At 38.8% G+C, this 13,208-nt stretch overlaps 2 protein-coding genes across 2 annotated transcripts in view; both read right to left on the bottom strand.

Annotated features, from left to right (window-relative positions):
• The window catches only part of map2 (microtubule-associated protein 2), a gene marked incomplete in the record, with an annotated part of 99,599 nt that extends 88,974 nt beyond the window's left edge, over nucleotides 1-10,625 (bottom strand). Inside the window, 1 exon segment of the mRNA XM_014011465.1 lies at nucleotides 10,564-10,625.
• A 1,377-nt stretch (nucleotides 10,626-12,002) lies between these two features.
• Nucleotides 12,003-13,208, bottom strand: part of kansl1l (KAT8 regulatory NSL complex subunit 1-like) — a gene marked incomplete at its 5' end in the record, with an annotated part of 19,166 nt that continues 17,960 nt past the window's right edge. Inside the window, 2 exon segments of the mRNA XM_014011535.1 lie at nucleotides 12,003-12,453; nucleotides 12,728-12,956. Of these exon segments, the coding sequence (XP_013866989.1) occupies nucleotides 12,389-12,453; nucleotides 12,728-12,956 (294 nt within the window). The 3' untranslated portion in view covers nucleotides 12,003-12,388.

The raw sequence follows: 13,208 nt of genomic DNA, 5'->3' as shown, positions 1-13,208 counted from the left end.
TGTGTGTGTGTGTGTGTGTGTGTGTGTGTGTGTGTGTGTGTGTGTGTGTGTGTGTGTGTGTGTGTGTGTTGTCTCCACATGTGCAGGCACGAGTGTTTGTGACATAACTGTAAGAGGGACAACTTGCTTCCCTGAAGAAGACAGCTGAGAAGATGAAACGCAACACTTCAAAACACTCGAGGAATAATTCATGCTCCCGTCTCATGTCTAACTTGTAGGCTTTTTTCCGTTCGGAATTCCCACGGATCCTCAACAAGTTCTAAACTGCAAATCGCACCACAGACACACAACTACTACTACACACGCAAAGCTTCCAGCAACACTTCTGACGATACGGTGGGAGGATCTGGAGAGCCGGCGTATGGAGCAATGCGAGGAAAAAATAAATAATAAAAAATGCCAGCTGATTTTATGCAAACTCAGCATTTTCCTGTCCTCTTACTGTGTCCAACAGGTTTGAACCATTTCCATTAGTGTCCATGTTTCCCAAACTGATTTCAGCATCCTTTTTTGTGACYATTACCTTAAATACAAATATTGCTGCATTGCTTTTTCTGTCAGCAATAAGAAAAAAACATTTCTTATTCATTTAGAATGTACACAAACATTTATTAACTTTAAATTGTTAATGTAAATGCATTTTTTATTTCCCCTGGTGTGTGTAAAAGAGTGTTTAACACATCTTAAGTTAATTTGTGCCTGTCATTTACAAAACTCTGCATTTTATAAAGCAGGGGTATTAATCATGATCTGTTAATGCAGGACAAAACCCKTTAATGTGCAGCTCAGCTAAGTGCTTTCTTCTTTATTCTACTTAGAGAAGAAATACAAAGATTGTATTGCTGTGCAGTGTTGTTATTTAGCAATGCTCATGCCTGATGTGGGCTGCAAACCTTAAGGGGGGCATCACCACCAACCTGTACTCTATCAAGAAAAGCCATTAAGAGGAGCAGTAATATTAAAGATGCAATTAGTCTGACAGACTGTAGAAAGAGCAATTTATGTAAGCTTGTTAATACCAGTCAGTGTTTACAGTAATATTTTTTATTTGAGTGTACAATTGAGTATTTTTCCCCAACTTTGAATGATTAGTATTATCTAATTTCAGATCAATAAAAGAGGGAGACACTTAAAAACTGCCAAAGGTCTTACATTATTCCATTAATTGTCTTTATCTTAAAAATAGACTAGAAATGGCATTTGTGCCATCTGAAATTGATAATCTACTTAGAGACAAAAGAAAATTAGAGTTTGGAAATATTTCTGACAACATGGCTAACTTGGCAAAAAGGTTACACAACAAAACTGCCACTGGTTAATTTMAACGTTTTAGATTTTTGACACTAGACTGTGTATTTTTTTAACCTAATAACACTTAAAGTTTTAATTCTTTTAACATTTTCTTTTGATTATTATTACAATAATTTTAAGCTTACAATAATATTGTTCTCTGCTAGAATTGTTCAATTTATCTGTTTTGTAAAGCAATTGTAATCCTGTTTTTTTTTTCTTTAACAACAGTTTTTCTTGAACCAGCAGGCCATTAATCCATATTTTTACACCTACACACTCTTGTATGGACCTTGTTAAAAGTCCCTCGTCAAAATGTAAAAGAAAATTATACAAAACCTTCCAGTGCTGTAAAAAAGGGAAAGTATTGTGTCAGAAAATACAACCAATAATCCAATGAAAGCGTCATACAAGATACAAATGGAATCAATTCAAACAGCTGTGGTGTAGCTCCAAATATCATAAACACCCACACATTCTGAGTGACATTCACACAAAGAACAAGCAAGATTCCTACAGATGAGCCAAATTAGAACAATGGTACCTAAATCTTTAAAGGGGACATTTAATGCAAAATCTACTTTTTTAGTAGTTAAATGCATTTTGTTGTGTACTTGGAGCCTCTAGGAGTGCAGAAAWTTTAAATTTAGTCTCTCTCAGTGCTGCATACAGAAGTTATCTATATTCTCTTTGGGTCATATTTTTTCAACCRGTTCAGTTTTCTCTATTTTCTACGATGTTTTCCAAACTATTACACCACAGTATTTGTGACGGTTTCAAGTTCCAAATAAGGTCTGAACTTATCAATTTCAATTTTGTCATCTTCATTCTCCTCTGGTTCTGGGTCACACTCTGGTTCTGGGTCAGACTCTGGCTCCAACATGTAAGGCTGGATGGACAAGTCTTCCGTTGCTGAAACCTTTTAAATAGTTTGTAAATAAAAAAGTTTTGGCGCTGCTATATAGGTGTAAACCCCTCTATCAAACTGGAATGGACCTCCCTGGAAGCTGAAGAGGGGYCGGGGTGTGAAGCYCATTGTTTGGATTCAAAATGAATTACCGTATTTTTCGGACTATAAGCCGCAACTTTTTTCCTGAACTTTGAACCATGCGGCTTACACAGCAGACCGGTGCGGCTTATACATGGATTTTTTTCTTCAGCCACCAGGGGGCTCTTATGCTCCATTTGCTTCAACCACTCGCTTCAAAAAAAGAAAGGAAAAAAAGAAAAAAGCGATCGCTTCCAGAGTCGACTGTTGTACCAGGAAGCAGCGATTTAAAGATAGTCAATGGCCAAAAACTCATAAAAGGGGATAAAACAGACATTTTTCACGGTGGAATCTGACTGATAAAAACTTTGGAGCTTAATCCAGGACCAGTTTGTGGATAAAAGTCGAGTGAAGAGCCGCAGACTTTTTTTTTCCTCATTGCACTCCCCGGGGAAGGAATCCCATGCAGTGACGTATGCTGGAGCGGGAGGGCTTTCCCACCACAGCTTTAGAGCCAACATTACCCCGGGAGGACAACAGATACCGCTGTGTGACGCAGCTTTTCTCAGCTTGTTTAACTCCGACACTGAAGAGGAGGACTTCGATGGTTTCAGTGCACCGGAGGAAGATTGAGARGTTTTGTTGGACCAGAAACTGTTAAAGAAAACTACCAAAATAAGGTCAGTTATACGAACCGTATTCCTCCGAACTTTAATTCCTAAAGGTTTGCTTTTTATGTTTTGATGTTGAATTTACTTTTTTGACGGCAAATTTGGGTGTACTGTTTTTTTTTTTTTATGTTGGGGGGTGCGGCTTATAGTCCGGTGCGGCTTATAGTCCGAAAAATATGGTAATTCTTGTTTGGCTGGAGAGACAGCCTCAAAACGAGTTGATGTGAGACATACCTCAGAAAAGGGGTGAGAAGGGGGCTTGTAGAGTTACAATAAGGAGGAATTCAGACCAAAGCATTGCAGTTCTACTTTATATAGACCCCAACTGAATGATTTAAATGTAAAACAGAAGTTTTTAAAAGCAGGATAGGTCTTCTTTAAATCTATCAGAGGAAGCCCTCCATCGTGCGCAACATGAAATGAATCATTTTTGCTCTGAATCAAGCCTTCCACAGCTCATTCAGAACAACTGTTACAAAAAAAGATATTTTTGGTTTAGCTAGATGAATAACTTTATAAAACAAAGTATAATGTTGAAAATTTTCTAATAGGTTTTGTTTAGGATCACAAAACCTTACCAAAACAGTGAAGGCATCTCCAAAAGTCCAAAGAGATAAAGGCCTTCAACAAAATAAGTCACTGTCACAGTATGTGAATGACATTATCCAGGTGTGTTCTGCAGCTAACCCATGAACATCTTCCACCGAAGCTCTTCAATTCACTTCAGTGAGGTTTAACCACCTGCCTCCTGGAAAAACGACTGGCTAAAAACCAGCCCTCCTCCCCTCCCTCAAATACATCAGGCTGTGTCAGGACCTTTTCACAGACTGTGCTCTTTTCTTCAACACAAACTGCAGCATAATCTAGTTGAACAACTGAAGATTTCCTGGTAGTTCAGGAATAAGCTGATGCTTCTACTCTCTCACCACTCTTGCACTTGTTTTCTTAGTTACACATGCAAACGAGGTCATTCTGTAGAGATGATGCAGTATCTGCTGATATATTCGTAGTATCTCCATTGACCAGATTAATTGGGGGATGACTTCGTTTTTATGTATATTCAGCGGGGAAAATAAGTATTGAACACGTCAACATTTTTCTCAGTAAATATATTACTACAGGTGCTAATGACATGAAATTTTCACCAGATGTTGGTAACAACCCAAGTGATCCATACATACAAAGAAATCAAACCATAAATGTCCAGAAAWMAAYTTATTTGTAATAATGTGGAATGGCACAGGGAAAAGTATTGAACACGCTTACTGAAATTTATCTAATACTTTGTACAAAAGCCTTTGTTGTCAATGACAGCTTCAAGACGCCTCCTGTATGGAGAAACTAGTGGCATGCATTGCTCAGGTGTAATTTTGGCCCATTCTTCCACACAAACACACTTCAAATCTTGAAGGTTTCGTGGATCTCTTCTATGAACTCTGATCTTTAGTTCTTTCCATAGATTTTCTGTTGGATTCAGGTCAGGTGATTGGCTGGGCCATTCCAGCAGCTTTAGTTTCTTTCTCTGAAACCAACTGAGAGTTTCCTTGGCTTTGTGTTTGGGCTCATTGTCTTGCTGAAATGTCCAGCCACGTTTCATCTTCATCATCCTGGTAGATGGAAGCAGATTTTTATCAAGAATGTCTCTGTACATTTTTCCACTCATCCTTCCTTCAATTATTTGAAGTTTGCCAGTACCATATGCTGAAAAACAGCCCCACACCATGATGTTCCCACCTCCAAACTTCACTGTTGGTATGGTGTTTTTGGGCTGATGTGCAGTGCCATTTGACCTCCAAACATGATGTGTATTCTGGCATCCAAACAGTTCAACGTTGGTCTCATCTGACCAGACTATATTCTCCCAGTATTACACAGGCTTGTTTAAATGTTGTGCAGCAAACTTTAAAGGAGCTTCAACATGCTGTTTCTTCAGCAGTGGAGTCTTGTGTGGTGAGCGTGCATACAGGCCATGGTGGTTCAGTGCATTACTTATTGTTTTCTTTGAAACAATCGTACCTGCTAATTCCAGGTCTTTCTGAAGCTCTCCACAAGTGGTCCTTGGCTCTTGGACAACTCTTCTGATAATTCTTTTCACTCCTCTGTCAGAAATCTTGTGAGGAGCACCTGGTCGTGGTTYGTTTATGGTGAAATAATGTTCTTTCCACTTCTGAATTATGGCTCCAACAGTGCTCACTGGAACCTTCAGAAGTTTAGACATTCTTCTGTAACCGATGCCATCATTATGCTTTGCAACAATAAGGTTGTGAAGGTCTTGAGAGAGCTCTTTACTTTTACCCATCATCACATGGTTCTTGTGTGATACCTGGCCATCACTTGGGACTGAACCAGCTGATATTATCTTGCACTGACAAGGGGCAGACTTGCTTTCAAATTACTGAGAGAGTTCAGCTGGTGTCTTGGCTTTCCATGCCTTTTTACWCCTCCCTTTCTTCATGTGTTCAATACTTTTTCCCTGTGCCATTCCACATTATTACAAATAACTTCATTTCTGGACATTTATGGTTTGATTTCTTTGTATGTATGGATCACTTGGGTTGTTACCGACATCTGGTGAAAATTTCATGTCATTAGCACCTCTAGTAATATATTTACTGAGAAAAATGGTGACGTGTTCAATACTTATTTTACTGGCTGTATCAACCAATGGCGAAGTCTACTTTAACTATTACAGTTTGGTCTAATACAATATTTATTCAAAGCAGAAATTTGATGCAAACACCAAACCTCATATGTGAAAGTTAAATATATTGCCAAAAAAGCAACAAGGAGCAGTCCATGTCTAAATAATGTTCAGTAAGGATGAAAATATTAGGCAATTTAAACAGAGAGTCTGGGGAGTTTAAAAGCAACAGTGAGATTCAAAATGTATACCAAGAAACKGCAAAGAAAAATCTACCGTTCACCTGAACCCCTTTGTTTTTGCACAGAGGAGGTAGGCTCATGAAGGCTCAGCAGAGGTCTACCCTGKACTTATTAATGTCAGGGAGACAGAGTGGTGTTGGGACCAACTCCTGTGGGCTGGACTTGATTGATCTGTGCCTCCAACAATCTAAAGATCACCTATAGCTTGACCCCAAATGTCCCTCGGGGTCTAAGACAAATCAAAAATGAGGAATGGAAATCCACTAGACACCTGGACATATTACTGTGCTGTGTAGCTTGTAAAAAAGTGTGTCAGAGAGAGATCTGTCCGTGGACAAAGTGTGGARATCTGTAAGCTGCAGGTCATGAAAGGTCAGCCGTGTCACTCCTGAAGAGTGGAGTTATCTTGGGTGGAACAGTGCAAAGGTTCTTCAGCTGAGTGCCAATAACACAGCAACTGAAGTCAGTACTGTGCTGCATTTGTTTTAAATGTCCCATTGTCATTGAAGAATCTGTTCTCAAAAAAGCTTTGGTCCTCTTAAGCAACAAATTATAGCCTTCAAGAGGACGACACTCCTTTACCTCCTCACCTGAAAGCATGACAGTGACAGTTTATCATGTCCTAAGTCATTTAGACACTGTATTAACACCAACACCTGTTAAAAACTGACCTTAAAGCCTGACCAGATCTTTGCTAATGACATTATATAACCTTCATGTATGTTTGCACCCTTGGCCTCGTGCCCACCTTCATTCTCTTCACCCACTCTTTAGTATTACGCTTTTATTTTCCTCCCTGTCCTTCAGCGTAGGACACGTCCACTTTAAGTGCAGTGTCTGACAGGTAATCCTGGATTAAGACCACTTTGTGAGGGTTCAGTCCAGAACAGGACCTGAATGCACTCACACAAGTGCAGGGGTATGYTGGAGAAACAAAAGATTAGATGAAAACCAACAAAGGTCATTTTAACAGATGAAGAAACTATTCTAAGGAATAAATTAACTGTAGATSGTCTTAAAAGTCTTTCTAACATATCTCCCATTACATCATTAAGGCAAATACTCATAGGGCTTGTATTTTCTTTACTTTAATTTACAGTGCAGTAAGTATTTTTATGACAAAGGTAGGATTAAGTAGTCTTAGTAAAAGACACTTCCTAACATGGCRGACGTGGGGATTGGGAAAACAACCATGGGTTTTTCACTCCAATCAAAGTCAAAGTCTAGAATTATAAACCTTTTTTTGTTGTTTTTTTATTATTCAGACTTTTACATTTCCCTGTCCCACACAGAAAACTATGCATACAAAATCATGACAACATACAAATTTGACAAATGAGAACTGTTTTTCTTTGTGTGCCTGCACACGAACGTGTTCCTGTCCAGTTGACTGTATCTTTGTGGGAATCAGGATTAGGTTGTCTTACTCACACAAAAGGCTTAGATAAAGCTGATCTACACGCCACAGGAGTGTGAACTGGTTCCAAAGCTGGTGTCTCTTCCAGGACTGTTCACCCCAGTATGACGACTCCTAACAATGACCATTTTGGATTGCACAAAGGCTGAGCATTTTGGATTCTTGTAATTTGACGAATTTTGTTAAAAACAGAAAATAAATGCAGTCGTTTCATTTTTTAAAAATGACAACACTGTTTCATCCCTTGAGTTATGCGTCTCTTTTAGCTGCTCCTTTCTTCAGGAGCCACAACAGGCAGARTTACATGGTAATTGTTTTACACTAAATGAAAGTGTATCCTTGGTTTTGAGAGTTGTGATGCTTATCTATAGGCAGCAGAGAGCATCTGGCTTTTAGGGACCTGCTGTGGTCTTTTTGACTGCTATCCTGAAAAAAAAAGTGGTGTACGAGTATTAAGGGTGGGAGTTTTAATAACAAATTCCTTTTTGTTCTTTCTCTGCTGGAACATTGTCCATTTAAGACAAAAAGGGGAAAAAAAACCAACTCATTTAACGTTTTTATAAATTTACATTAGAAAACAAAGATGTGCATTTTATCTTCTTTCACATCTCATGAACAATGTGTTCTTTTGRTTTTGTGCCTCGACAATGCAGTTTGAGACTAAAATGTTAATAGAATATGTGTTTAATCCAATCTTATGGGTTAGCCCTGTTACGTTTTGATGCTAAAAWCAAAGCTAAGCTGCAGTAAATGGAAGTTCTTTAAACACAACTGGCCACTTCCATGGCTGTTTCTGAACAAACATGCCTTTTTTTAAAAAACTAGCACGCACATCTCAGAGGTTCACTCTAAAGACCTTGCCCAAACACAAACTGTAAACACAACCTGGCTTACTTAACACTGAAATGCACAAAGTCTACATCTTATCGCCAGGGCCAGAGRRGGCTCWTGGCATAGGCYAACTAGGCGGTCGCCTAGAGCGCCATCTGCTGGAGGGGGCGCCGAACTGCAGAAGAAAAAAGTAATTATTTGTAATCTCTGGTTGTAACTCTGTTCAGCGCCCCTTTCAATGAGCTTTGTCTTAAAAAACGAATGAGGTATTACAGGAAAAACAAACTACTCTACCCATAAAACATCCCCCCCAATGCAGTAATCACCCCCACCCTCTCTCTCATTTGATTGACGTTGCACTGACTCACGCTGCTCCGACACTCTGACAGGGGAGGGGCTAGTAGTGCCTCTCAGGTAGCGGTTCGTGTTGACAAACTCAATAACAAGTCTGTAATTTGTTGTCCCATACATGTCAACCTCTTCGGACGTTTACCTGTAAAAAAAAGCCTCAAAAATCCATAAATGTTGCAAAAACTCCACACACGTCAACTTGTATGGATTGTCCGTAAGTTATAAGGATTTTATGTCATTTTGCAGGTATACGGACGTATAGAGCAATCTCACTGATTTTTTTTCAAAACATCATTTTCAAATGTATCTAACATGTCAGAGCCTGTAGGATGATTTAAAAACAATAAATAACATCAAATAGCCATCTTCCAACCTGTTCTGCCGCTAGAAATAAGTTTTGAACTTTTTCCGCTCTCCTTCCCTTCTGCTTCGCAGCGGGCACTTTCATGTCCGCAGCTGACGGTCCCCCACCCCCCCCCCGCGGGTGCGAGTTGTACGGATTTTTAGCTAAATTTACGGATTTTTGAGGCTTTTTATACAGGTAAACATCCGAAGAGGATGACATGTATGACTCCATACAACTCACACCCGGGCGGGGGTCATCATCGCTTACGGACAATCCGTACAAGTTGACATGTACGTTGTTATTTATTTGCTTTCTGGGAAAGCAAATAAATTTAAGTTTACCGCAGTACCTTACGCTTTCAAACTTGTTTTTCAGGGGTTCAAATTGGGGTGGGTGGGACATAGTTCGGTGGGGGGGGGGGTGCGCTTCAACTCGCCTAGGGCACCATAATGGCTAGAGCCAGCACTGGCCAGGGCCTTGCTTTAGGCGATGCAAATCAGAACGAAACGCTTTGAAAAAAAAAATAGTGAAAATAAAAACCTATAGAGGAGAACAAAAGAGGCGGAGCYATATTTCACAAATTACAGATCTTAATTTGATTTGCAGCTCTCTTTTATCAGTCAGGCTCGGAGGAACATGCAGTTGGCCCAATGATCATATTAGAAATCGGTGCTCCCAGCAGGCAAAAAAAAAAGGGAGGTGGAACAATCAGCCATGTCCGTCTGAGACATTACTTCATTTATGACTCAATGAATCCCAGCCTCATCTTGAATGCATGAGGCATTTAAATGTACGTGCACACACAGACACAGACACACACGCAGTAGCAAGTGGGACTCCACAAAGAGAAATCGATAGCCAACCCCCCCTCTCTCTCCATACACCATATGTAAATGAGACATGAATGAAGTCTGCATGTAAGAAATCTATCTTGTATGAGCTCACCAATTCTCATTCAGTCAGAGAGAGAAAAAACCTCTCAGAGGTGAAACATCAGGCTTTTATATGCTGCATTGGGGTGCATGATGGAGCAGTTTTTTTGTGTTTAACATTCATATTAAATGAATTTGATTAGCTGTTTAATTGTGGAGGCTACAGATATTCAATAGAGAAGTGGGGATAATAACAGGGATTAATAGAATGGGGAGGTTTAGTAATCAATAAAAAAAAATGGGGGTGGGGGGTGCTAAAATGACTCAGCACCTGTTTTCTTTGCACTCATTCCTCCCTCTCTGTCACCAGGGAGGAAAATGTCATATTTCTACTTTTCTATTTTACAATTACCTACAATTAAAAAAATGAAATGTTATATGTTATTTGAGCCTGCTGGCCACACACAGGCAGGCAGGTTCCTGCAGCCACCGCAGTAGGTGAAGCCTTCCAGTGGCACAATGCAGACATAATATCAGACCTTCCAGAAAACAAGTGCGTAATTTACATCCAGGGTGGGAGAAGGAAAAAAAAAAACCAATCAGGTCAATCAGAAGGTACTTCCCACCTATGTTGCTCAGCTGCGATGTCACATCAAACTCAATCCGCAAAGCAGTCCCATTTAAACCGGGATGACACTCTCACAAGAACCGAGACCCAGTTCTCCTAAACGCCGAACAATGCCATGCAGTTCCTCAGCACGCACACCTCATTACTGCAGCTTTCAGCTCATTAAAGTCTTCACTCGCACTCAGGTGTTATGGTTACCTCTTCAATGACTATATCTWGGCTTTTTCAGTATAAATTAACAGGATAAAGATAAAGACGTGTCATTTTTTTATTTTTATTTTTTTACCTGTTCGGCGCAGCGTCTTCCAGTCCAACTCCGGCTCTGTCGGACACACAGGCGCCGCAGCCTACAGTTACCGTAATAAAYGGAGTAGATGCGCAGGACTGCATTGGTGTTTATACTGGACATTACGGTTTTACACACGGACAGGAATAGTTTTGWGATGATAGATGGGGTAGGTATAGATACCAATTACCAGTTTTTGTTCCACTTTATTTTACATTTTTATAATACTTAAAATGAATATTAAAATTTCATAATTTGAGTTAAATCTTTTAGATTATTTTAAATATACAGAGTTTTGTCTATTAAAAACATAAGTAGCAAAACTCCAAAAATTTTAATTAATTGGGATGTCCTGTGTAACTTACACCCACTTAACAATTACAAATTTATACCAAAGAACATGTGCTGAATTATATTAATAGCTACTTTGATGGATTCCTACAGTAAAAATAAACAAAAATACAGACAAAAACAGCCAAAAGTTGTCATCTAACCTAAATTTACTGAGGGCCTGTTTTCACAGTGGATAGTGCACACAGCTGCATGATCTTTAATAACAGGTAAACTCCGTCTTATACTTCAACACGGTGAACAAACAATTAAATTTAACAATGAATATCAAAACTATTTAACCATCGGCCAAACGGTCAATCGTATCCCTATTGTTCACATCTCATTATTGAGATGCATCAGGACAATACTGTATTTCTGTGCATGTAACTTGCATTAAKTTGTTCCAACTATTGTATTAGGTCGCCCTCTAAAGGCCATCAGCTGTAGTTACACACAAACAGCAGGCTGCTATGCCTGTTAAATTGTCTGAACACTTAACAAAACAACATGCATATCAACATTTTTTCTTTATGATTTAGTGCAACTACATGTATGTATTATCAGTAATAATTTGTGCTCTAATATAGGGAAGTGATCTAGCCCCCATGTGACCACCAGGGGTTCCTTTAGCTTTCACGATGAGACAAACAGCATTGAGTTTCTTAGAAAAATAAAACTGATATGTCCCATTTATATTTCATCGTGAGACAACATCTCTTCATCACATCACATGAAGAGAAAGACAAACAGAACCAAGTGAGAGTGAGGCTTTATATCTTCGGAATCCATTTCAAGAAAAATCTGTTGAATCTTTTGACTTGTTGCTTTGAAGTGCTGGGGCAGGTGTGTACTTTTAAATGAYCGTGCAGACTAGCATGAGCTACAGAGGAGAGAATTAAAGGATTTGCTCCAGATTACATCTGGAGCCTCTTTTAATCCGATTCACCTCTACAAACCTGAAATCAGCTAATTATAATCCCTAGTTTCTAATGTTTAATTCTGTAACGTAATGAATGCATGTATGTATGGCCTTGGCCTCTCTCTTACATGTGAATTATTCTTCAGAAAGCAGCAAAAAAAAAAAAAAACACCTAACAAACAACACATAAAATCCACTATGTTTACTTTTTTCATAAAAGTAAATACAAAATGACYGCTTGTATGAAATTAACAACACATTTAAACAAGTTACATAAATAAATGCTTCTACTAACATATGTTCCGATGTACATTTTAAGACATTTGTGGTTATAAATAGCATGTGAGATTTACAAAGAGTGCACAAACCTGACACTGCAGAAGACCTGCTGGTCAGAATTACTTTACGTACAGTACCTCGTTTACATTAAACCTGAAGCTGTGGAGGGAGCCACAAGACAAAAATAAAAAATAAAAATAAATAACTATTGTGGCAAATGTCAAAAATACAAAATTATTCCTTTTTCATCAAAGTATTCAGTTAATCACATCAGACATATCCATTTCTCATCAGTTAATCTATTGTTTTTGTTTTTTTCTGGGGACCAGTTTGGCTCATGGATCCTAATGTGAGGAGATCTGAAGAAGAAATGATACAATAAATTATTAAACTGATAAATAGAGCATAAAAAACATTCAGTAAATGAGGAAAAACAGCCTTACATGTTGACACTTAGCAGCTGCTTAAAACCCCCTATTGTGCACCGTGACCGCCACAATAAAATTCCTTATATTCCACATTTACTCTTTTGTAATTTCAAATAAAGAAATTTAAAAATTAATTTATAGTATAAATGACTAATACCAGCATTCATTCAAACAGATTTGTACACTGAATGAATGTGTGACTTACCAACGCTGCTACATAAGCTGTCACTTGAAGTGCAGTTCTTTCTTTGTCCATGAGAGGGCAGTGCAGCACAGACGGACTGAGCTGGGGAAAGATGTGAGGTGGAGGGATCTGATGAGGGGGAAAGAGAGCTGGACTCTCTCCACCCAGATGGGACTGCTGCTTCAGAAAGCAAAGAGGCTTCTTCAGCATCATCCAAAGGAAAAAGTCGGTGCTCCCAAGGTGCTTGAGGCTGTGGTACACAGAGCAGATTATGAGTTAGTCTCTGCATGAACTCAACATGCCGTATCTGACAGACATGACTTTATTATTATTATTATTATTATTATTAATGCAGCACTCAGTAACCCTCTGGAGTATTTTGATTTTGCCTTCCTACTATATTTCATCTTTAAAAAGGTGCAAAAACAAAATGTGATTCTGTCTCCAGTAAACCAGAGACTCCAACATGTAAATTAGGAGAACATTTACACCACATTTATAA

The sequence above is a fragment of the Austrofundulus limnaeus genome, unplaced genomic scaffold, assembly GCF_001266775.1.
Source record: "Austrofundulus limnaeus strain Quisiro unplaced genomic scaffold, Austrofundulus_limnaeus-1.0 Scaffold81, whole genome shotgun sequence".
In the NCBI taxonomy this organism is placed as follows: Eukaryota; Metazoa; Chordata; class Actinopteri; order Cyprinodontiformes; family Rivulidae; genus Austrofundulus; species Austrofundulus limnaeus.
The sequence above is the reverse complement of the archived record's forward strand: the minus strand, read 5'-3'. Positions and strand labels throughout refer to the sequence as shown.